This window comes from Cibotium barometz, chromosome 32, assembly GCF_041138505.1.
Source record: "Cibotium barometz isolate CiBa-2024 chromosome 32, ASM4113850v1, whole genome shotgun sequence".
In the NCBI taxonomy this organism is placed as follows: Eukaryota; Viridiplantae; Streptophyta; class Polypodiopsida; order Cyatheales; family Cibotiaceae; genus Cibotium; species Cibotium barometz.
In genome coordinates, this window is record NC_141077.1 from 7,705,093 (window position 1) to 7,726,491 (window position 21,399).

The 21,399-nt window shown below is 45.4% G+C and overlaps 1 protein-coding gene and 1 pseudogene across 2 annotated transcripts in view; both read left to right on the forward strand.

Moving 5' to 3' along the window:
- Window positions 1–19,533, forward strand: part of LOC147619768 (cullin-1-like) — a 40,213-nt gene extending 20,680 nt beyond the window's left edge. Inside the window, exons 11-19 of the mRNA XM_086825599.1 lie at window positions 17,322–17,408; window positions 17,496–17,645; window positions 17,733–17,788; window positions 17,875–17,995; window positions 18,076–18,237; window positions 18,319–18,462; window positions 18,544–18,762; window positions 18,849–19,016; window positions 19,132–19,533. Of these exons, the coding sequence (XP_086681725.1) occupies window positions 17,322–17,408; window positions 17,496–17,645; window positions 17,733–17,788; window positions 17,875–17,995; window positions 18,076–18,237; window positions 18,319–18,462; window positions 18,544–18,762; window positions 18,849–19,016; window positions 19,132–19,233 (1,209 nt within the window). The 3' untranslated portion in view covers window positions 19,234–19,533. The remainder of the gene's footprint in view (window positions 1–17,321; window positions 17,409–17,495; window positions 17,646–17,732; window positions 17,789–17,874; window positions 17,996–18,075; window positions 18,238–18,318; window positions 18,463–18,543; window positions 18,763–18,848; window positions 19,017–19,131) is intronic.
- On the forward strand, window positions 3,152–15,402 carry LOC147619769 (uncharacterized; annotated as a pseudogene). The gene is made up of 5 exons (XR_015261786.1): window positions 3,152–4,804; window positions 4,919–5,264; window positions 5,371–5,532; window positions 5,656–5,766; window positions 15,121–15,402. The product of XR_015261786.1 is annotated as an uncharacterized LOC147619769 (transcript).
- Window positions 19,534–21,399: the final 1,866 nt, after the last annotated feature.

Consider the following 21,399-nt stretch of genomic DNA (forward strand, 5'->3'; position numbering starts at 1 on the left):
TAGAGCATTTATGAAGTCGTGAGCATTTATGGCAGGCGACAGGAGTATTCAGTAGTCGATAGCAGAATTTTAGGCATTTAATGTAGTCGTGGAGTCCTTGACATCTGGCCAACTGGTGTACAGTGCCCGACCAGCATCCAGATTCCAATATATGTAGAAGCGCATCATTTCAGTCATGGAGCATCTGAGCATCTTGCATTCTTCTCAGCATTTTCCCTCCTAGGGAGCAAAGGGAGTCAACAGATCAACAGTTCAGCATCATCATCAACAGTTCAGTATGTTCAGCATTAAGTCATCGTCTCCTATCTCCTACATAGAGGAAAGCTAGCATTCCAAGGGTGGACCTCAGCATTGGAGACGGGAACAATCATTCATCATCAGCATTCAACTTCTCTCTCTCTTCCCGAGATAGATACTCATCTAGGGACAGCATAGATCTATTTATAGATCTTCATTGTAACTCATCCATTTAATATAGTTGCATTGCATTGCATCGACACCATTGTCTATCTCTTAAGTATAATTAAGTATAGTTTAGTTTAGCCTAAGATTGTTTTACTACGATCAATCCCCTGCATGTCACATTGGTCAGCGGGACACAAGGGACACATGAGTATGGTGTGTGGTCGGTAAGGTACACACTAGCCAGAACACATGGATTTACTAATAATAACCTTAGCCGCCCATATTAGCTTGCTTTTGCCTAATCCCAAGGCTCCCTTGGGCCCTAACCCTACTAGATTAGGCCACTAATCTCAAGAATTAGCACTAAGTAGGTAACTGTTATTTGTATGGGTCAAAAGAAAAGGTTGCAAGCCTAAAAGCATTGTATTTGGTGACTGAACATCACTTCTATCATATCAATCATCATTGAGACGTGCAATACTCTCTCTACAATTCAGCTCTCTCTCTCTCTCTCTCTCTCTCTCTCTCTCTCTACACCATAGTCACAGGGGACGGCGGGGACGGAGCCTAGGAACGCTGGGACGCCAAAACGGGACGGCGCAGGGACGGGGACGGACGGACGTCCCCCGACGGACGTTTCAAACTGGGGATGGCGCAGGGACGGGGACGGCGCTGTGCGGGGACGGCAGAGAGCCATTGCGCCTGCCGTTGCACCTGCCTGCTTGCCCTTTCTAGCCGTTTATGGCTGTTGGGCCTGGGCTCTTCTAGCCGTTTATGGCTGTTGGGCCTTGGCCCTTGGCTCTTTGAGGCTTGGCCCTCTCTCTCTCTCTCTTGCCCTTGAGGCTTTCCTCTCTCTCTCTTGCCTATCTATATAAGAACAAGCCTCTACAAGGCTACAAGCACACACAAGTTCATAACTCTCAAGGCTCATTGCTCAAGCTTTCAAGGCTCAAGCTTCTTGAATCTTCTCTCTTCCAACTTCCAAGCTCTAGGGTCTAGGCTCTCACCTCTCCCTCAAGCCTCTTGAGTCTTGACTCTTCGAGTCTTCCAACTTCCAAGCCTCTAGGCTCTCTCTCTCTCTCTCTCTCTCTCTCTCTCATTCCTCAAGGCTCTCTCTCTCTCTCTCTCTCTCTCTCATTCCTCAAGGCTCAAGAGTCAAGCCATCTTCAACCATGGCATCCTCCTCACGTGCCGGGGCTTCTCGTAGATGGACAACGGGATGGACATGGTGGGAGGAGGTAAACTACACCACATCCGTTCATGGAGGCGGTTCTCAGCCATGGGTATGCAAGCTTTGCCCGTACTGGCGAACGGGTGGCGCCGACAAAGTGCGAGCCCACCTCTTGCATGAGAGTGGGCATGAGGTGAGGTTTTGCACGAATGTCACGCCCGAGAAGAGACGGGAACTTCTTGACAAGCTTAGCATCTACGAAGTGGTCGAAGCGACAAGAAGGACACCACGAGTGGCCGTGGATCCCGCGACGATGGGGAGAGGAACTCAAGCCTCTACCATGGAGTCATGTGGTGGATCGGGATCATGCACACCATCACCTTCACCATCAAGTCGGAATGTTACTCCATCCACGACACCGGCACCCTCCATCTCCACGGCCTCTCAATCATTACGTGGCCCACGGCGACAATCTACACTTGGGGAGAATTGGAACCCCAAGTTGAAGGAGGAGGTGGATATGGCGGTGGCCCGCTTCTTCTCCCACGACCACATTGCCTTTCAAGCGGCTAGGTAAGTGCAATCGATCATTGCCAATTCATCATTCATGTTTTCATCATCCTAGTCCCCTTCTCATTAGTAAATTACTTTCTTGAATAGGTCGGAATACTTCAAGGTCATGGTTAAGAAGATTGGGGAGTATGGCTCAACCTATACGCCCCCCTCATCCGAGAGCTTGCGCACTACATTGCTCGACAAGGAGAAGCGCATTTTGTATCTACTTAATTATTAATATGACTCAAAAGCTTACCATTTTAGTGTAAATTTGTGCTCATTTTGATGTACTTCCAAAGTAGAATAAGTGCAAAGTAGAAAAATTTAAAAAAAAAAGTATTTTTTGAGTGCCGTTCCCTCCCCCGTCCCCGTTCCCTACTTATGGCCGTCCCCCGTCCCGTCCTCGTCCTCGTCCCCGCCCCCCGTCCCTTGTGACTATGCTCCAAGGTTGGATCAAAACGTACGTACGGATGCATTCCGTACCGTACATCCGTACAGTACGGAGATCCGTACGTACGGATCCATTCGTACGTGTGGATTTTTTTTTTGGGTGGGGTTTTCGTTGATCGCCTGGGGTTTCGCATTCTTTTGGGTTTCGCCGATCCGTACTGCCGCCAGCCGACGACAGCACCTGGACTCGTCGCTTCGTACAGTCGCCAGCGCTCGAGCCTCGCACACCTTCCGGTACAGTCTCTCTCTCTCTCTCTCTCTCTCTCTCTCTCTCTCTCTCTCCCCGTCCGAGTCTCCAGGCCTTCCGTTTGCTTCACCTTCCGGTACAGTCTCTCTCTCTCTCCCCAGGCCTTCCCATTTGCTTCTGTGTTCTTCTGCTCTCGCCCCCCTTTGTTGCCACCGCCCTCCCGAGTCCCTTTGCTCAGCCATGTTCTGTGGTGCTGTATCCACCGTGTTCTTCTGCGAATCTGCTGTCGGTGCCCTTTCCCCACCCACCCTTGCTCAGGCCCCCAAGGCAGCAACATAACTCTCTCTCTCTCTCTCTCTCTCTCTCTCTCTCTCTCTCAGAACCTTAGGCCACCATCTGTGGACCATGCACTTAGCTCTCAATCTCTCTCTCCCTCTCCCTCTCACTCTCACTCTCACTCTTACCTGAGCTGCCCACTAAATATTATGCATTGCACGATTGCTGAATCCTGATTGAAATTGTATGGCATTGTGCATTGAATTTGTCAGAGCAATCATGCCGAAGCGAGAGAACCCATACTGGAAGGAGCACACAAACGTCATTCGCATTGTGACTACTCCAGGGCAGGCAGGTAGTGGCACTCGACAATGGCAGTGCAAGTACTGCAATTTCACCCTCACGAGTACAATTACTCGTGTCATCAAGCACCTCACAGGCATTGGCACCACCAACAATTGTGCAGGGTGCAAGAGAGTGCCACAAGCATTGAGAGATCAGTTGATTGCTGAAAATTTCCCTGCAATGGGGGCAGCTGGAAGAGGAAGAGGCACACAAGAGACACAGGATGCACTTCATGATGCTCTTCTTGGGGACTTGGCTGGTCCATCCACGCAGGTTGATGAATCTCAGCCTGCCTCTTCTGAGCAGGCATCGTGTGCGAGAAAGAGGCCTTCTGTCATGCAAGATGAGAATGAGGGTGATACATATACGGAAAGGCAAACCACCTTGCCTTCTCGTGTGCATGCACAGTCTTGGGTCAAAGAAAGGCAAAAGGTGGCTGAGATGGAGATTGCTCGCACTCTCATAGAGTGCAATATCTCCTTCAATGTTTTGAGGACTGACCAATGGAAGAGGATAGTCAGAGCTATAGCCCAGGTTGGACACACGGAGTCATGGTCAGGGCTTGAGTACAAAAAGATGCGCACCACGATGCTTGATGAGCAAAAGGCCTTGATAGACAAGGCATTGGTGCCAGTGAAAGCAGGTTGGCAACAATTTGGTTGCACTATCATTTCAGATGGCTGGAGTGACACACGGCGACGACACATCATCAATATTCTTGTCTCTTCATGTCTTGGTACGTATTTCTTACGCGCTGTGGATGCTGGGAAGGCAGGCGAACGCATCACTGCTGAGAGTATCTATCAGCACATTCGCCAGGCAATTGTTGAAGTTGGTCCAGAGAATGTGGTGCAGGTTGTAACAGACAATGCTGCTAATTGCAAGGCAATGGGAGACATGGTGGAGGCGGAGTTTCCTCGCATTGTGTGGACTCCCTGTGCAGCCCATTGCCTTGATTTGCTTATGGAGGACATAGGCAAGCTGAGTTGGGTGCAACCCACAGTTTCTGATGCCACGAAGATCACTACATTCTTCAGAAAGAAGCAGCAGGCATTGGCTATCTTTAGGAGCCACAGCAACATAGATATGGTGCGGCCATCCAAGACAAGATTTGCCTATATGTATTTGGTGCTACACAGGCTTTTCAAATTGAGAGATCCACTATTACAGACAGTTGTGGATCCAAAGTGGAGAGATATGTATCATTCACAGACAGAGCCCACCAAATACATACAGAGACGGATACTGGATGAGACCCTCTGGACGGATGTGTAAACTCTCTTGGTGGCTTTGCAGCCAGTATTTGTACTTCTGCGAGTCACAGACATGGAGGGCTCCACTTTGGGCTTAGTGTACCACCTCTTCATGCAGATGAAGAGTCATATTGCAGCCTGTACGTCCCTGACACAGAATTGGTAAGTAAAATCTTGATTCTTGATGGCCGATTACAGAATCTTGATTCTTGATTCTTGAGTCTTGAGTCTTGACTTACTAATTGCTCTACTTCTCTGTTTATTTTACTCTTGCAGCCGAGATGATATATTGGCTATTGTGGATTATCGATGGGGGTATATGAGTCGCCCCATTCATGGGATGGCTGCATTCCTCCATCCTTTCTACAAGACGCCACTTCTCTTTCATGATAGGGAGCTGCTCACCTTACGAGATAGATACATTAATAGTATGTATGATGTGGAGCAGCAATTGGAGATTGATGCGGAGCTCTGCAGTTGGGTCAACAACTTGGGACCCTCATTTGCCAGAGTTGTTGCTCTTAGACCAGAGGCCACCAAGCTTCCTCTTACTTGGTGGCAAAACTATGGAAGACAGGGTCTTCCACAGCTTACAGATATAGCTCTGCGAGTGCTATCTCAGGTATGTATATCATGTATGTACTATGGACTATGAACTAGTCTTGTGAAGCTTATTGGGAATTGCTGAGCTCACATGAATGAAGCACTTTTTTTGAATTGGAGTGCAGGATTGTTCAGCAGGTGCTTGTGAGCGCAACTGGAGCGCTTACTCGCTCATACATACAAAGATACGCAATCGTTTGAGCACCTCTCAACTAGAGAGACTGGTCTATTGTAGGGCCAACATGAAGCTTGTACGAGCTTATCATGCTTTGGGCACCCCAAAACAGGTGAGTTTATCCTATTCATTCGCTTGTGGGGATTGGCCTCCCATTTACATAGCTTTTATACTATAGTATACAAAAAGTTGAGTCGTTGACACTCCGCATTCTCTTTGGTTTTACGTTGAATAGGTGGATCCAACACGTGTCAAGCTGGTCCCAGATCCTACCACCATTGATGAGGCAGAGCAACGGTTGAGAGATGAGCAGGCCGAGATTCTTTGCCTCCTGCATAGAGAGCTGGTGTCACCAATTGGCCGACCATTTGGTCCATTCCTACTTTTTGCGTCTCGTTCACTTGAGGCCAGGCCGGTGTCTCATGTGAAGAGGCCAGTATTTTGCTGACATGGACGGGAGCCAGACTGGTGCCACCCGTGTGTTAGCAGGATGGTGTCGTATGGACGGGAGCCAGATCAGTGCCACCCGTGTATGACCTGGACTGTGTTCGATCCATGGGACTGTCACGCCATGGAAGAGCCAGTATTCGTGCCGTGTTTTACCTATGGGACTGTCACACCTAGGGAAACTCGTGCCTGGAACTGTGTCTTACCTATGGGACTGTCACTCCATAGGAAGACCAGGTTTTTATGTTTTATGTCGAGCCAGTTTTGTGCCGACAGATATTTTGTACATGTTCCATGAACGGGAGATATGTCCATGTTACTTTTTGCACATGCACACATATTTTGTATGCTTGAAACTGTTTTCGCATGACATGTATTCGTGTGTTTGCCTGCTTGACGTGTTACTTACTGAGCGGGGACGCCTGCCAGTGAGTCGTGAAGTCTGCCCTGTATTCTGACGAGTTTCAGTGCATGTGAACAGGTGGTAAGTATATGGTACATGTTGTTAAATGTTATTTAATTCTAACCCCTTTGCTTTATAAGGTTAGGGGTTCACACTCATTTAAAAGTGGGCACCCCCTTTGGGCACCCACTTTGGGGCCAAGGTGGGGAGCCCCACTTTAAGTGAGTGTGGGGGTGGGCAAGGGCACCTACCCAAACTCCCCCACCTTCATGCAAGCGTGGAGTTAAACTCCACATGAATTTTATTAATAACAAAGGGCTCTCTCTCTCAAACTATCATCTGGCCGCTGGCGTGGAAATCATCAACCGGCGACCATCTCTTCCTTTGGCGCATACTCTTCATGAAGGCGATTGCATCAGAATCCCTTGTTGCTGGCTGCGCATACCTCTACACAGAGTTGGCTGAGTATGGTTGCTGATGGCTGCTTACTCCACGTAGTCATCTCCTACAGGCTGGCTGCTTTCTCCACGTAGTCATCTCCTACAGGCTGAATATCACTGCTGTGGTTGCTCTGAGGCGTGGACTCTCTACAGGCGGCTGACCCTGTTGCTGCTGCGCCTACTGCCCCTCTACAGGCGACTGAACATTGCTGTGGGTGGCTGCGTTGAATTCTGCAGGGGGGTGCTTATGCTGCTGCTGCCTGCGCCAAATTGTCTACAGGCGGCTGTGCTGCACACGACTCCCTCCTTCCTCTCCAATAGGCGGCTGCTTACCCTGCAAAACAGCTGCCACCTTTTGAGGGCTACGTTTCTCTTCCTACAGTCAGCCGGCTCTTTGCAACAAGGTGCTTCCTAGTGGTTGTTTTCTCTCATCCTCTCAGGCGGCTGTGGTCTTTCGAGGTGATGCTTGTCTTGGTGGTTCACCACGAGGCAACTGCTTCTTCATCAAGGGTGGTTTCATCCTCAGCAAACCACAAGTTTTGGTCTTTCATCAACCAATTACAAGTAAGTGATTTTCAGATTTGAGTAAAGCATTTAATGTCTAAATCTGGTAAAAGAGTCGTCCCGCTCGGCCTACACCCGTTCGGTGCCGGGTTGTCCAAGCTATATGGGCGAACCTCGGTCCAAAGGTGCTGAGATCGGGAGAGCCAGGCGTTAGTACGAGAGCGCCTGTCTGTGCGTGGTCTCGGAACACCAGTGTGGTGCTCTCCGCGGAGTCCAGTGAAAGCACAGGACCGTAGCGATTGGACCACACTAGTGGTCAATCTGCTTCGAGCTTCTACATCGAAATTCGAGCTATTTGTTTAGTACTGTTTTCATATGTGCATGGACATTATCTGGTTCTCAGAACCCATGGAGCATTGTATTCTTTAAATACTCCCAATAAATATATCATATATTGAGGGGGGGGTCGGCCCGTTCCGGCCCCAGTGCTGGTGTCCATCTTTCCATATCTGTTCATTTAAATTTCAAGTTGTTTTAAGTTGTCCATTTCATATTTGTGGTTTTAAAGTTGTGCTATTAAACGTGTAGGTGTCCAACTGAGTCTTTCCCACTTGACGGGATCGGTTTCATTGGTATCAGAGCACGGTTGTTTCCCTCTTCCTAGTGGGGAAACGAACCTGTGTACTGGACATCCCGCTTTTAGCAAACTTTGAACACAATGGACAGCCAAGGCAACCCTTTGGAAGTACCAAATTCGAGGGGTCCATCTAGTGCTTCTCGTGGGTCTGATGCCCTGCGTGGTAGGCACAAGCCCCTTGAAAGGGTTCTTGATAGTGAATCCAAAGGTCAACTGTCTCCAGGAAAGACAGTTATGCTTGAACAAGACCCTGATGCTATGAAAGCTGAAATGGAACATATGAGAAAACTTTTGCAGGCTCAAGAGCAAGAATTGAAGTTTTTGCATGAAGATCCTCATCTACAAAGTGCTATTGAAGCCAGGAAGGCTGATGCTATGGTTGATGTAACCTTTGAATCAATGGCTCGTGAAGTGGGCAAGAAACCAAGGGAGTTGGCACTTGCCTATCTTCTTCGCAAAGGTGATATCAAAGAGGGGGATGACGGGGAGCTGATTTTCAGAAATCCACCTCGTTTGAAGCATGGAGATCCCGCATCCCAGAGGCTGAAATCTTATATGCAAAAGGAAGAGGTGACTGTCACCTCTCGACATGCATCCTCTCCCCAAGACACTAAGCCCGACAGATTTATGTATGCCAGTGCTCATGGAGGGCACGAAAGTCACATGCATGCAAGATATGTATCTCATGGTGACAGGTCTGCTTCCAGAAAAATTTTGCCTTCTGAGTTGTCTCATGGAGAGACCATGCCATATGCAGGTAAGTCACATGCATCTGAGCTTCGAGTTCGTGGAGCACATGTCACCGTGCCCCATGAAGCTTCTATGACGGCCCATGGAGCCCATGCAGACAGGGCTACCCCGTTGGATAAGGGGAAAAGAAAAAGAGAGGACCATGAGCCTCATACCAGGAAGCTCAAGGAGTTCAAAGCAGGTGATAAATCTGTCAAATTTGATGTCTTTCATGGTGAACACGATGCTTCTAAGGTGTTAGCGTTTGTGGCACAGTTCGACATTGCTTTTAGCGATGAAGACTTTACAGAAAAGTCGAAGGTGCGCCATGCTAGCATGTTTCTGAAAGGCACTGCTGCCCATTGGTGGATCACCGAAAAGATCACCAAGGATCCCATCTCTACTTGGAAGGAATTCAAAGATAGATTTTATGCTCAGTTCTTGCCACCCAATGCAGAGCAAACTCTCACTCAAAAGTGGGATAAGCTGGAACAAAAAGATAATGAGACTGTGCAACAATATGTGAACAAATTTTGGAAAGTGTTGCTGGAAGTGACTCCCTTCATGCTAATCTCTGAGGAGGAAAGAAAGAGGAAGTTTCGTTCTGGATTGCAACCTGCTTATAGATCGGGTATTGAACTGCACCCAAAACATACGTTGCAACAACTCACAGCTTCTGCCCTTGCTACAGAGCAATTGGTGCTCAAGATCAAGCAGGATCAAGGAGGTTCCAAAGCAAAGGACAAGGCTGTCCCAAATCAGCAAAAGGGCGGACAGCCATCTAAAAAGAACTTCCGGGAGTCCTACAAGGGTGGTAAAGCTGAAAATAAAGAACAGGGCCCAAGAAAGAACAAATTTGGATTAACCCCGGAGCAAAGAGAGCAATATGCTAAGGATGGAAAATGCTTTTCTTGTGGTAGCAAAGACCACATGTTTCGGCAATGCCCAGATCGCAAACCAAAGCACGAGGACAAGCACACCAAAGCAAATGTTCATGCAGTTCCTGATGTGCAAGGTAATACAGGTCATGATGCTAAAGAGAGAATGGTTTGCAAGGCTTGGGGGCAAATCAAGGATCAGCCCGCATTATTCATGTTTGATGACTGTGCAACTGACAATTTCATCTCTATGCAAATGGCAGCTGCATTGGGTATTGAGGTTGAAAACATGGGACCTCAGATTGAAGCCGAAGCTGCATTTATTGGTAAAGAGGTGCAGGTTACCCCTTTGATTGGGAAGTTGCGTATTCATATACAGGGCTATCTTGATAATGAGCATTTTCTAGTTGCTCCTCTGAATGGATGTGATGTATTGTTGGGCAAGCCGTGGCACCATAGGCTTGAGCCCCGCAAAGACTACAAGTCCAATATGATTTCCTTTATGCATAAAGGCCGCATGCACTTTATTGATGCTGGCAAAGAAGGGGATTCTATCCCAGTTGTATCACACATCCAAATTAATAAAGCAATGAAAAAGAGTCTTTCAGCGTACTTGGTTTTTGTGCGTGATAGTCTTGTGCCAAATCATCAAAATGTGGATGCTATGTCTAATGATAGGCTGAATTTTCTTAATGCATTCAAAGACTGTTTTGCTGACTCGTTGCCAGGTGAATTACCTCCCCAAAGGCCCGAAGATCACCGTATAGATCTTGTGGCAGGTAGTTCTCCTCCTAACAAACCCGCATACCGAGTAAGTGCCGCACAACAAGAAGAAATTATGAAGCAGGTTAACGAGCTTTTAGAGAAAGGTTTGGTTCAGCCCAGTTCCTCACCTTACTGCTCTCCTGTGCTTCTTGTTCAAAAGAAGGACGGATCATTCCGTATGTGTGTGGACTATAGAGCTTTGAACAAGCTTACCATCAAGAACAGATTTCCTATTCCACGTATTGATGATATCTTGGATAAGCTTAATGGTTCAGCTTGCTTTAGCAGACTTGATTTGAAGAGTGGTTATCACCAGATCCGAGTGGTGCCACAAGATGTCCATAAGACTGCATTCAGGACAGCCTTCGGATTATATGAATTCTTGGTAATGCCTTTTGGTCTCACCAATGCTCCTGCTACTTTTAATCGTATGATGGATAGGATATTCCGACCCCATCGCAAGTTTACAGGAGTCTTCTTTGATGATATCTTGGTTTTCTCCAAGAATGAGCAGGAACACAGAACTCATTTGGTCACAGTGTTCGAAGAGTTGCAGAAGCATAAACTTTTCGTCAATGCTAAGAAAAGTGAGTTTTTCCTTTCAGAGATTCATTATCTGGGTCATATTGTATCCAAGGATGGAGTTACAATGGATCCTGCAAAGATAGAGACTATTCGGAATTGGCCCGAATTGCAAAACGTACATCAAGTACGTAGTTTTCTGGGATTATGTTCGTATTACAGGCGTTTCATAAGGCATTTTGCTATGATTGCCACTCCTCTACATGATCTCACGAAGAAGAAAACTGTTTTCAAATGGACTTCAAAGGAACAGGATGCTTTCTTGCAGCTCAAGCATGCGATCATATGTGGTCCAGTATTGATTGTTCCTGACTTGCACAAGTCATTCGTGGTTGAATGTGATGCTTGTGGTGATTGCATAGGAGCTGTCCTAAATCAAGAAGGGCATGCAGTTGCATACGAGAGCCGTCGTTTGCATGATGCTGAGCTTCATATGGATATCTATGAGAAAGAGCTCTTGGCTGTAATTCACGCCTTAAAGATTTGGAAACATTATCTTCTTGGGGCTGAATTTGTGGTCAAGACAGATCATCAAAGCTTGAGATACTTTCTATCTCAAACCAAGCTTTCAGAGAAGCAAATGAGAATGGCGAATTTTCTTTCCATGTTTCATTTTCAGATTGTGCATACTCCAGGAAAGAAAAATGTGGTGGCCGATGCACTATCTAGGAGGCCTTATATTGCTGCAGTCTCAGTGGCCTCTCATGGAGATCTATCTGCTATGAGAGATTTGTATCATTTGGATGCTGATTTTTGCCATGTATGGACTGATTTGATGGCTGGTCATTCACATGCCTCTTATGTTATCAACGAGGGATATCTCATGAAGGATAATTGCCTATGTGTGGTGAAGGATTTGCGTCCAAAGGTTATGGACGAATGTCACGCTCCACCTTATGCTGGTCATAGAGGTATTATGCCTACTACTCGCATGATTGAGAGGTATTTCTTTTGGCCAAGCATGCGTAAAGACATTGAGGCTTATGTGCGTGCATGTATTACTTGCCAAAAGGTGAAATTTGACAGGCAAAAACCTCCAGGTTTGCTTCAGCCATTGCCTATTCCCTCGCAACCTTGGGAAAGTATCACGATGGATTTTATTATGGATTTGCCTAGATCCCAGCATGGGAATGATGCTATTTGGACTATTGTGGACAGGTTTAGCAAGCAAGCTCACTTCTTGCCCGTCAAGAAAACCATCAAAGCTGATCATATGGTAAAGCTTTTTCTTGCTAATATTTTCAAGCATCATGGTATGCCCAAATCCATTGTTGGGGATAGAGATCCCAGGACTACAAGCCTATTTTGGAGGGCTTTATTTGATAATATGGGTACTAAGCTTGAGTTTTCATCAGCTTATCATCCCCAAACGGATGGCCAAAGTGAAGCTGCAAATTCAGCTGTGTTGGATTTATTGAAGTGTTATGTGGCAGATCAAAAGACTGCATGGGAGAAGTATCTTCCACTTGTTGAGTTTGCCTACAACAATACAATCCATGCTTCCACAGGAAAGGCTCCGTTTGAGATTATTTATGGCAGAGTGGTCTTGCCACCCATCCTTCGTACCAAGGATGAGATTTTTGCAGCTGATGAATATGTTCGTGACTTGGATGTTGCCTTTGGTCAGGTGCGGACAGCCATTGCAAGATCTCAGGATAAGCATAAAAAGGCTGCTGACAAGCATAGAAGGGACATGGAAGTCAAAGAAGGTGATTGGGTATTGCTGAAATTTGAGAAGGCTAGGCTTCGGAAGAGGCCAGGACGAGAAGGATCATATCCTAAGCTTTCTCCTCGCTATTATGGACCCTTCAAGGTGATTCACAAGATCAATGAAGTGTCATACAGGCTTGCTTTACCTAGTCATTGGAAGATTCACAATGCTTTTCATGTGAGTCTATTTCGGAAATATGTGGGGCCAGATCCTGATGAGCCTGTCACAGAAGATCCACCAGAAATTGAAGAGCTTGAGGAGATCCTCCAGCCAGAACAGATTGTTTTTCACAAGGAGAGAAAGCTACCTGCAGGAAAGCTTTCCAGGAGATACCTTGTGAAGTTTAAGAATTATTTGCCTATTGATGCCAAATGGGTAAATGAAGATTATTTTGCAGATTATCCGCAATTGTTGCAGGCATATCTTGAGGCTTTTAAGTTGAGGTCAACTCTTTAGAAGCCCGGGGGGATGTCACCAATTGGCCGACCATTTGGTCCATTCCTACTTTTTGCGTCTCGTTCACTTGAGGCCAGGCCGGTGTCTCATGTGAAGAGGCCAGTATTTTGCTGACATGGACGGGAGCCAGACTGGTGCCACCCGTGTGTTAGCAGGATGGTGTCGTATGGACGGGAGCCAGATCAGTGCCACCCGTGTATGACCTGGACTGTGTTCGATCCATGGGACTGTCACGCCATGGAAGAGCCAGTATTCGTGCCGTGTTTTACCTATGGGACTGTCACACCTAGGGAAACTCGTGCCTGGAACTGTGTCTTACCTATGGGACTGTCACTCCATAGGAAGACCAGGTTTTTATGTTTTATGTCGAGCCAGTTTTGTGCCGACAGATATTTTGTACATGTTCCATGAACGGGAGATATGTCCATGTTACTTTTTGCACATGCACACATATTTTGTATGCTTGAAACTGTTTTCGCATGACATGTATTCGTGTGTTTGCCTGCTTGACGTGTTACTTACTGAGCGGGGACGCCTGCCAGTGAGTCGTGAAGTCTGCCCTGTATTCTGACGAGTTTCAGTGCATGTGAACAGGTGGTAAGTATATGGTACATGTTGTTAAATGTTATTTAATTCTAACCCCTTTGCTTTATAAGGTTAGGGGTTCACACTCATTTAAAAGTGGGCACCCCCTTTGGGCACCCACTTTGGGGCCAAGGTGGGGAGCCCCACTTTAAGTGAGTGTGGGGGTGGGCAAGGGCACCTACCCAAACTCCCCCACCTTCATGCAAGCGTGGAGTTAAACTCCACATGAATTTTATTAATAACAAAGGGCTCTCTCTCTCAAACTATCATCTGGCCGCTGGCGTGGAAATCATCAACCGGCGACCATCTCTTCCTTTGGCGCATACTCTTCATGAAGGCGATTGCATCAGAATCCCTTGTTGCTGGCTGCGCATACCTCTACACAGAGTTGGCTGAGTATGGTTGCTGATGGCTGCTTACTCCACGTAGTCATCTCCTACAGGCTGGCTGCTTTCTCCACGTAGTCATCTCCTACAGGCTGAATATCACTGCTGTGGTTGCTCTGAGGCGTGGACTCTCTACAGGCGGCTGACCCTGTTGCTGCTGCGCCTACTGCCCCTCTACAGGCGACTGAACATTGCTGTGGGTGGCTGCGTTGAATTCTGCAGGGGGGTGCTTATGCTGCTGCTGCCTGCGCCAAATTGTCTACAGGCGGCTGTGCTGCACACGACTCCCTCCTTCCTCTCCAATAGGCGGCTGCTTACCCTGCAAAACAGCTGCCACCTTTTGAGGGCTACGTTTCTCTTCCTACAGTCAGCCGGCTCTTTGCAACAAGGTGCTTCCTAGTGGTTGTTTTCTCTCATCCTCTCAGGCGGCTGTGGTCTTTCGAGGTGATGCTTGTCTTGGTGGTTCACCACGAGGCAACTGCTTCTTCATCAAGGGTGGTTTCATCCTCAGCAAACCACAAGTTTTGGTCTTTCATCAACCAATTACAAGTAAGTGATTTTCAGATTTGAGTAAAGCATTTAATGTCTAAATCTAGTAAAAGAGTCGTCCCGCTCGGCCTACACCCGTTCGGTGCCGGGTTGTCCAAGCTATATGGGCGAACCTCGGTCCAAAGGTGTTGAGATCGGGAGAGCCAGGCGTTAGTACGAGAGCGCCTGTCTGTGCGTGGTCTCGGAACACCAGTGTGGTGCTCTCCGCGGAGTCCAGTGAAAGCACAGGACCGTAGCGATTGGACCACACTAGTGGTCAATCTGCTTCGAGCTTCTACATCGAAATTCGAGCTATTTGTTTAGTACTGTTTTCATATGTGCATGGACATTATCTGGTTCTCAGAACCCATGGAGCATTGTATTCTTTAAATACTCCCAATAAATATATCATATATTGAGGGGGGGGTCGGCCCGTTCCGGCCCCAGTGCTGGTGTCCATCTTTCCATTTCTGTTCATTTAAATTTCAAGTTGTTTTAAGTTGTCCATTTCATATTTGTGGTTTTAAAGTTGTGCTATTAAACGTGTAGGTGTCCAACTGAGTCTTTCCCACTTGACGGGATCGGTTTCAGCTGGAGAGTGTAGACAGGCGGGTGACGAGATCGAGAGCCCGAGCTTTATAAAATTCAGCTACATGAGGGACCTGCAGATGCAGAGAGTTCTGGCTGGAGAGGCGCCCGGAGAGGGAAGCTGCCTATTCAGACTCCTCGAGCACGTGCGAATGAGGCCGTTCGCCTCATTCACACTACCCAGCAGGATGATGCAGAGACAGGGACAGGGACATCTGAGGCAGCCCACCCACCTGTGCCCATGATGACAGGGCCTGAGTATGATGACGAGGGCAATGTCATCACGGAGGGTTATATGCTTGATTCTCCAGGGTCATCATCCTCATCGGATGATGAGTTTTGATTTGGATTACCATAGTTTTGATTTGGTGTTGTATGGACATGGTACATTTTGTCATTATTCATAGACTCATTTTCAAATTTCATCATTTCTTGATGTGAATTGTGAGTTGTCACGACTCACTTGTGACAATGTGACTTGTCTTAAGTAATAAGTATTAAGTATTAAGCACGATTAACTTATTAAGTATGATTGACGACTTCGTGATTCTAATTTCTCACTTTTGAATTAGTAGGTTTTTGACCTTGTTGTGTCTCTATTTCAAAAGTTTTATATGTCAATGTGGACATGGACTGAAATTTAATGTAAGTGGCTGAAATTTTTGACATTTTATGTATTTTTACCAATAGTACGTATTTTTACGTACCTTAAAATTTTGTTCCGTACCAAACAACGTACAGTACGTACGGATCCGTACAGTACATAACGTTTGGAACCACCTTGCTATGCTCTACACACACACACCCTAGATATCTTCCATCCACCTTAGCTTAGGTTCTCTTATGTGCAAACCATAATGTCTACGTTCATCTGATATCTGATCATCCTGAGTATGGTGGAGAGAATATATCTTCATCTGAACATCCTGAGTATGGTGGAGAGAATATGTCTTCATCTGAACATCCTGAGTATGGTGGACAGATGGAGTGAACAAACGAGATGTTGGAAGACATGCTAAAGGCTTATGTTTCTAAGAGGCAATCGAAGTGGGAGAAATATCTTTCTCAAATCAATTTTTCTTATAATAGTGATAAGCATTGTGTGTTAAAAAGATCCTACTTAGCGATTAGAGCTTTGTGAAGGAGACTCTACATCTAGTCTTTCATATTAGTAGACTGAAAGAGAAGCTGGATGAGGGAGATGAGATGGTTTTAATTGAGGAGCTAGTATAGGAAGAATGATCTCAGCAATATATTCCCTTGGAACCAAAATGGGTTCTAGATTGGTTTACTAGACAATTCAGGAAGGTCTATTGTGATTACCTGATCAAGATTTGAGAGGGAGGCTACATGGGAAAACGGGGTCCCCTAAGGTTAGGAAATACCCCATGGTGGGGTAAATGTATCCAAAAGGGGAGGCTGAGGTTGATATCTAAGGTAAAGTTAAATATAGCATTCTAGGCTACTCTATAAGTTAGACCTATGGCCAGAGAAGGGCTTTGAGAGCGAAGTCGATGATCGTTCGCTGTATGGAGATGACAACACGGTGATCTCTTTGGACAGAGATGCTGGAGCGGAGGTCTGTAAGAAACATTCTACTATCATTCACCATGACCTTACCTCAGTTATGGGTGATGATTGTCTCAGTTTGGACATATCAGAGTAGCTCTTAGGGATTGCTCAATGCTCAGTGTGAGGACACCCTTGGGGGTGTGTCATGGTCGTATGGGACACCAAGGCTTACTGCACTTATTGGACGAACACCCTGGCCTCATCTGGATATATCCAAGGCTGGGTGGTGAGCTTGATGTGTTCTTCTTGGAGGCCTAGGACTAGTTGACTTGCTGATTAAGCCGAGGAGGTCTCTCCACCAACCACTACCTGTGAACGTTCATAAGTAGAAGTCTCTTAATACTCTTGAGCTTCCACTGAGCATGTGATTGTTGTTAGGATCTTCCTTTTCAATGTTCCCTAACTGTAACTTACCTGTTTCAGTAAAGATTCAGTTTAGTGTCTTTGCATTAAGTACACACAATTACTGCCTCTAATAAAGGAACATTAATGTCTTGGAACTGGCAGATACATCATTCATCTGTCTGCCTTTTGTGGAATAGGTTTTTTTTGCATGGTATGCCATTATGGATCAAAACTGGGATTGTTTGGGAAATGCTAATAGCTGTAATGAAATTTTCTCCTCTCTTCAATTGAGGAACCTGCATTGTGGTTGACATTCAATTAGATTGATGTTATATCTGGTTGCAGGTCTTTGTGCGCAATGTCATTGAGTTACATGACAAGTATTTGCAGTATGTGAGTGAATGTTTCGTACATCACTCCCTTTTTCACAAGGTAAGGGTACTTTCGTTCTACTAATGGTTCACTCTAGTTCTACAAATGAATTTTCCTTGATTCTAACGTGTGTAAAGTCTGTTGCAGGCTTTGAAAGAAGCTTTTGAAGTGTTCTGCAATAAAGGTGTTGCAGGCAGCAGTAGTGCAGAGCTTTTGGCAACTTTTTGCGACAATTTATTAAAGAAAGGTGGAAGTGAAAAATTAAGCGATGAGGCTATTGAAGACACACTTGAAAAGGTTTGCTGGTTGCTTTGCGCTTTTAAAAAAAGCCTGGGATGATGATTGTGCAGGGGGGACAAAAGATGATGTATTTTTGTGTGGCAGGTTGTTAAACTCCTTGCATACATCAGTGATAAGGACCTGTTTGCAGAGTTCTACAGGTGAGGTAGCTCTAGGTGGTTGAAGATTTTGTTATTGTTGGAGACCCAGCGCCTTGTCTCTCTCTCATCTTTCTTTTTCTTGGCAGGAAAAAACTGGCTCGCAGGCTCTTGTTTGATAAGAGTGCAAATGATGATCATGAGCGGAGTATCCTCACAAAACTAAAACAGCAATGTGGAGGCCAGTTTACGTCTAAAATGGAGGGCATGGTCTGTGACTAGTACCATGACTGATGTTTTCAAGATCATGGTTTATAAGTGTACGGTTTGAACTCTGTCTCTCCTTGCAGGTGACTGATTTGACTTTGGCTAGAGAAAATCAGACCTCTTTTGAGAATTACCTGTCCGAGAATTCTCCATCACATCCTGGCATTGATTTAACTGTTACTGTCTTAACAACTGGATTTTGGCCTAGCTACAAATCTTCGGATCTGGCACTGCCAGGAGAGATGGTATACATACTTTGTAATACTACTGTGATCACTTTGTGAGGGGAAGAAATTACTGGTTTATGAAACAAATAATTTTTGCAGGTTAAATGTGTGGAAACGTTCAAAGAATTTTACCAGACCAAAACAAAGCACCGTAAACTGACGTGGATTTATTCATTGGGAACATGTAACATTGTTGGAAAGTTTGAGCCTAAGACTATTGAGCTCATAGTTACTACGTACCAGGTAAGTTATTCATTGGATAGATTCTAGGACTACCACAAGTTTTGTTGCACTTGGAATTCACATCTGCTCGTGCTCTGACAGGCTGCAGTATTGCTGCTATTCAATTCAGCAGATAGGCTCAGCTATTCAGAAATTAAGAGTGAGTTAAACCTCACAGATGAGGATGTTGCAAGGTTACTTCATTCGTTATCTTGTGCCAAGTACAAAATCCTCAGCAAGGATCCCAACACCAAGTCAGTGGCGTCAAATGATTTCTTCGAGTTCAATTCTAAATTCACTGACAAGATGAGACGGATCAAGGTAATAACCCGCGCATGCTCGCATGTGTGTGTGTGTGTGTGTGTAGAGCTGATTAGATGTTAACCAACTTTTCTTTGCTCCTCAAGATTCCTCTTCCTCCTATGGATGAGAAGAAGAAAGTTATTGAAGATGTAGACAAAGACAGGCGTTATGCTATTGATGCATCTATTGTGCGAATCATGAAGAGCCGCAAAGTTTTACCATATCAGCAGTTGGTCCTTGAGTGTGTGGAACAACTTGGACGCATGTTTAAGGTACAAAAGCTGTTTTTAAACCTCATGCTTTGTGTGTTATTTGTGATGGATTAAGACCTCACATTCGGTCACTTGTGATGGATTGAGACCTCACAATAGAATTTTTATGCTGTAGCCTGATTTCAAAATCATAAAGAAGCGAATTGAAGATCTAATCGTGCGGGAGTATTTGGAAAGGGACAAAGACAACCCCAACATGTTCAGATACTTGGCCTAAATGTGAATTGCAGGTTGATAATTTAGAACAATTCCTGTCTACCCTCACGGGGATGTAAAAGAGTTGGAAGCAGTGGCAATTCAGGGTTGATGAAGCCCTTTTGTTGTAATAAATCCATCTTTCTGCTCTGTGACGAGGTGCAAAATGGAGATCATGACAGGATGTGGCATAACTGTAGGCTGTGGGTGCCAGATAAAATTTTGCAAACAGTGACTTTTCTGTGCTGATAGGTGGGTACCTCAATGTATACACAATTATGTTTCATGCAACATCAATAAATTTTCTGCACAACTACGACTATTTTCAAGTGTAAGCAAGTTAGTGCAACAAAATTTAAGAGTCACAATGGCCATTTCTTTGGTTTTTCTCTGGAAAAATAATGTATCTGTGCATGTGATAATGCATTAATTTTTATGATATTAAAATAAACAAACCACCCCCCCCTTCCCAACACACACACACACACACACACCCCCCCCCTTTCTCAGCAACAAAAGAATTAATCCTTCTATTAGTCAAAAAAATAAACAAAAGAAAAGAGAGGGAAAGGAGGGAGAAGAGAGTTGGGGGGAGGGGGCTGCGGCATGTAATGTCAAATGATGCTTTGAGTGAGGAAACTGCCCGGGCTCCAGGTGTGAAGGAAGTCCGTTTGGCATTGTTGCATCTGGTCTGAGTTTGCTCCTCTCGTCCTTAACAGGTCCATCCAAATAGAGCAAATGGTCTTTGCTGCTGGCAAGGTGACAAAACCATATATGATCTTACCTGCCAGATGTGCCAGGCAGTAGTAATGCTGTCGAATTGCCATCTTTTTTTCTTTTTCTTTTTTTTTTTTTTCCATAAAAGAGATTTCTATCAAGTATGAAAAAATATACACGAGGGAGATTTCAAACCAAACAAGGAGGAAAGCTCAACCGATCTGGTACACTGACAACCGATCTCCACTGGTTGGTGGTGCCACCAAGCAAAGAAAGCCAAATAGAGGAGGATAAGTGCGTCCTGTCAAGTTGCGCTTGGCTAAAGTGCATGAAGCTTACACAAGGTAAGTAAATAAATATTGCGTTAAATTTTCAGAAGGGGATTAGGTTGGGATTGGGTTTACTTGAGGAGTATGAAGCAACAACTCAAGTAAGTGGGCAAGCAGTGCCCAAAGTTGAAGCTTACACAAGGTAAGTAAATAAATATTGCGTTAAATTTTCAGAAGGGGATTAGGTTGGGATTGGGTTTACTCGAGGAATATGAAGCAACAACTCAAGTAAGTGGGCAAGCAGTGCCCAAAGTTGAAGTTTTTGCTATTTTCATAAGATCAATTAGTTGGACAATGCACCTTTGCTTCACATTAGTTGGTTGGAGTACCAGATGAACTTGGGCAAGGTCATTGACATAGCAGAAGTTCTATTACTGGAACAAGTTGTCCAACATCCTTTAAACAACTAGTCACATAAGTGCCAATTTATGCCCAAGTTTAAGGACACAAGTACACATGAAGTGGTAGGATTTCTTGGAGTAGTAGTATGCTGCATTGTTGGTAGATTACTGGTAGGCAATGCAACTCCCCCCATCAAGATAAGTCATGAGGGGATGTTAGGTGCACACCTACTGTACTTGAGAGCTACATGGACATTTGTAAAATTAAGTATATTAGGACATCATCATTTTTGTGACACACCTTAGGGTTTTCCAAGCACATTTCCGTGATACAGGACAACCAAGGCATGGCTAGCAGAGGTTGGATAGGTGATTTGGCTAGGCAATGTGGGCAGTCGGTTGGTGGGGGCAGGTTCAGGTGGGGGGTAGGGCGGGTTCGTGGGGTTGGGTGGGGAGGCAGAGAACTACAAGAATTAGGCTGATCAACAAAAGTGTACCATATATATACATGGCCCTGGTAATCGTCATTTTGATTTGCATTCTTCAAGCGATCAACCAGGCTGGAGGAGATCTTAGGCAATGTGGGGGCTGAGAACTGATGTCTTTATTCTCAATCATCTTTTGTACTTGAAGTACAATTGTAACACTTCTTTCTTGTACATAATACACATTACTAGTTTAGCACTCGTGTGTGTTGTATGTGTTCCGCCACACTCTTTTCTCTCTCTGAGTGTTCTATACTTGGTATGAGAGCCTAGTGAATTTGCAAATCTTTTCTTTTTTGGAACTTGTGTACATTGA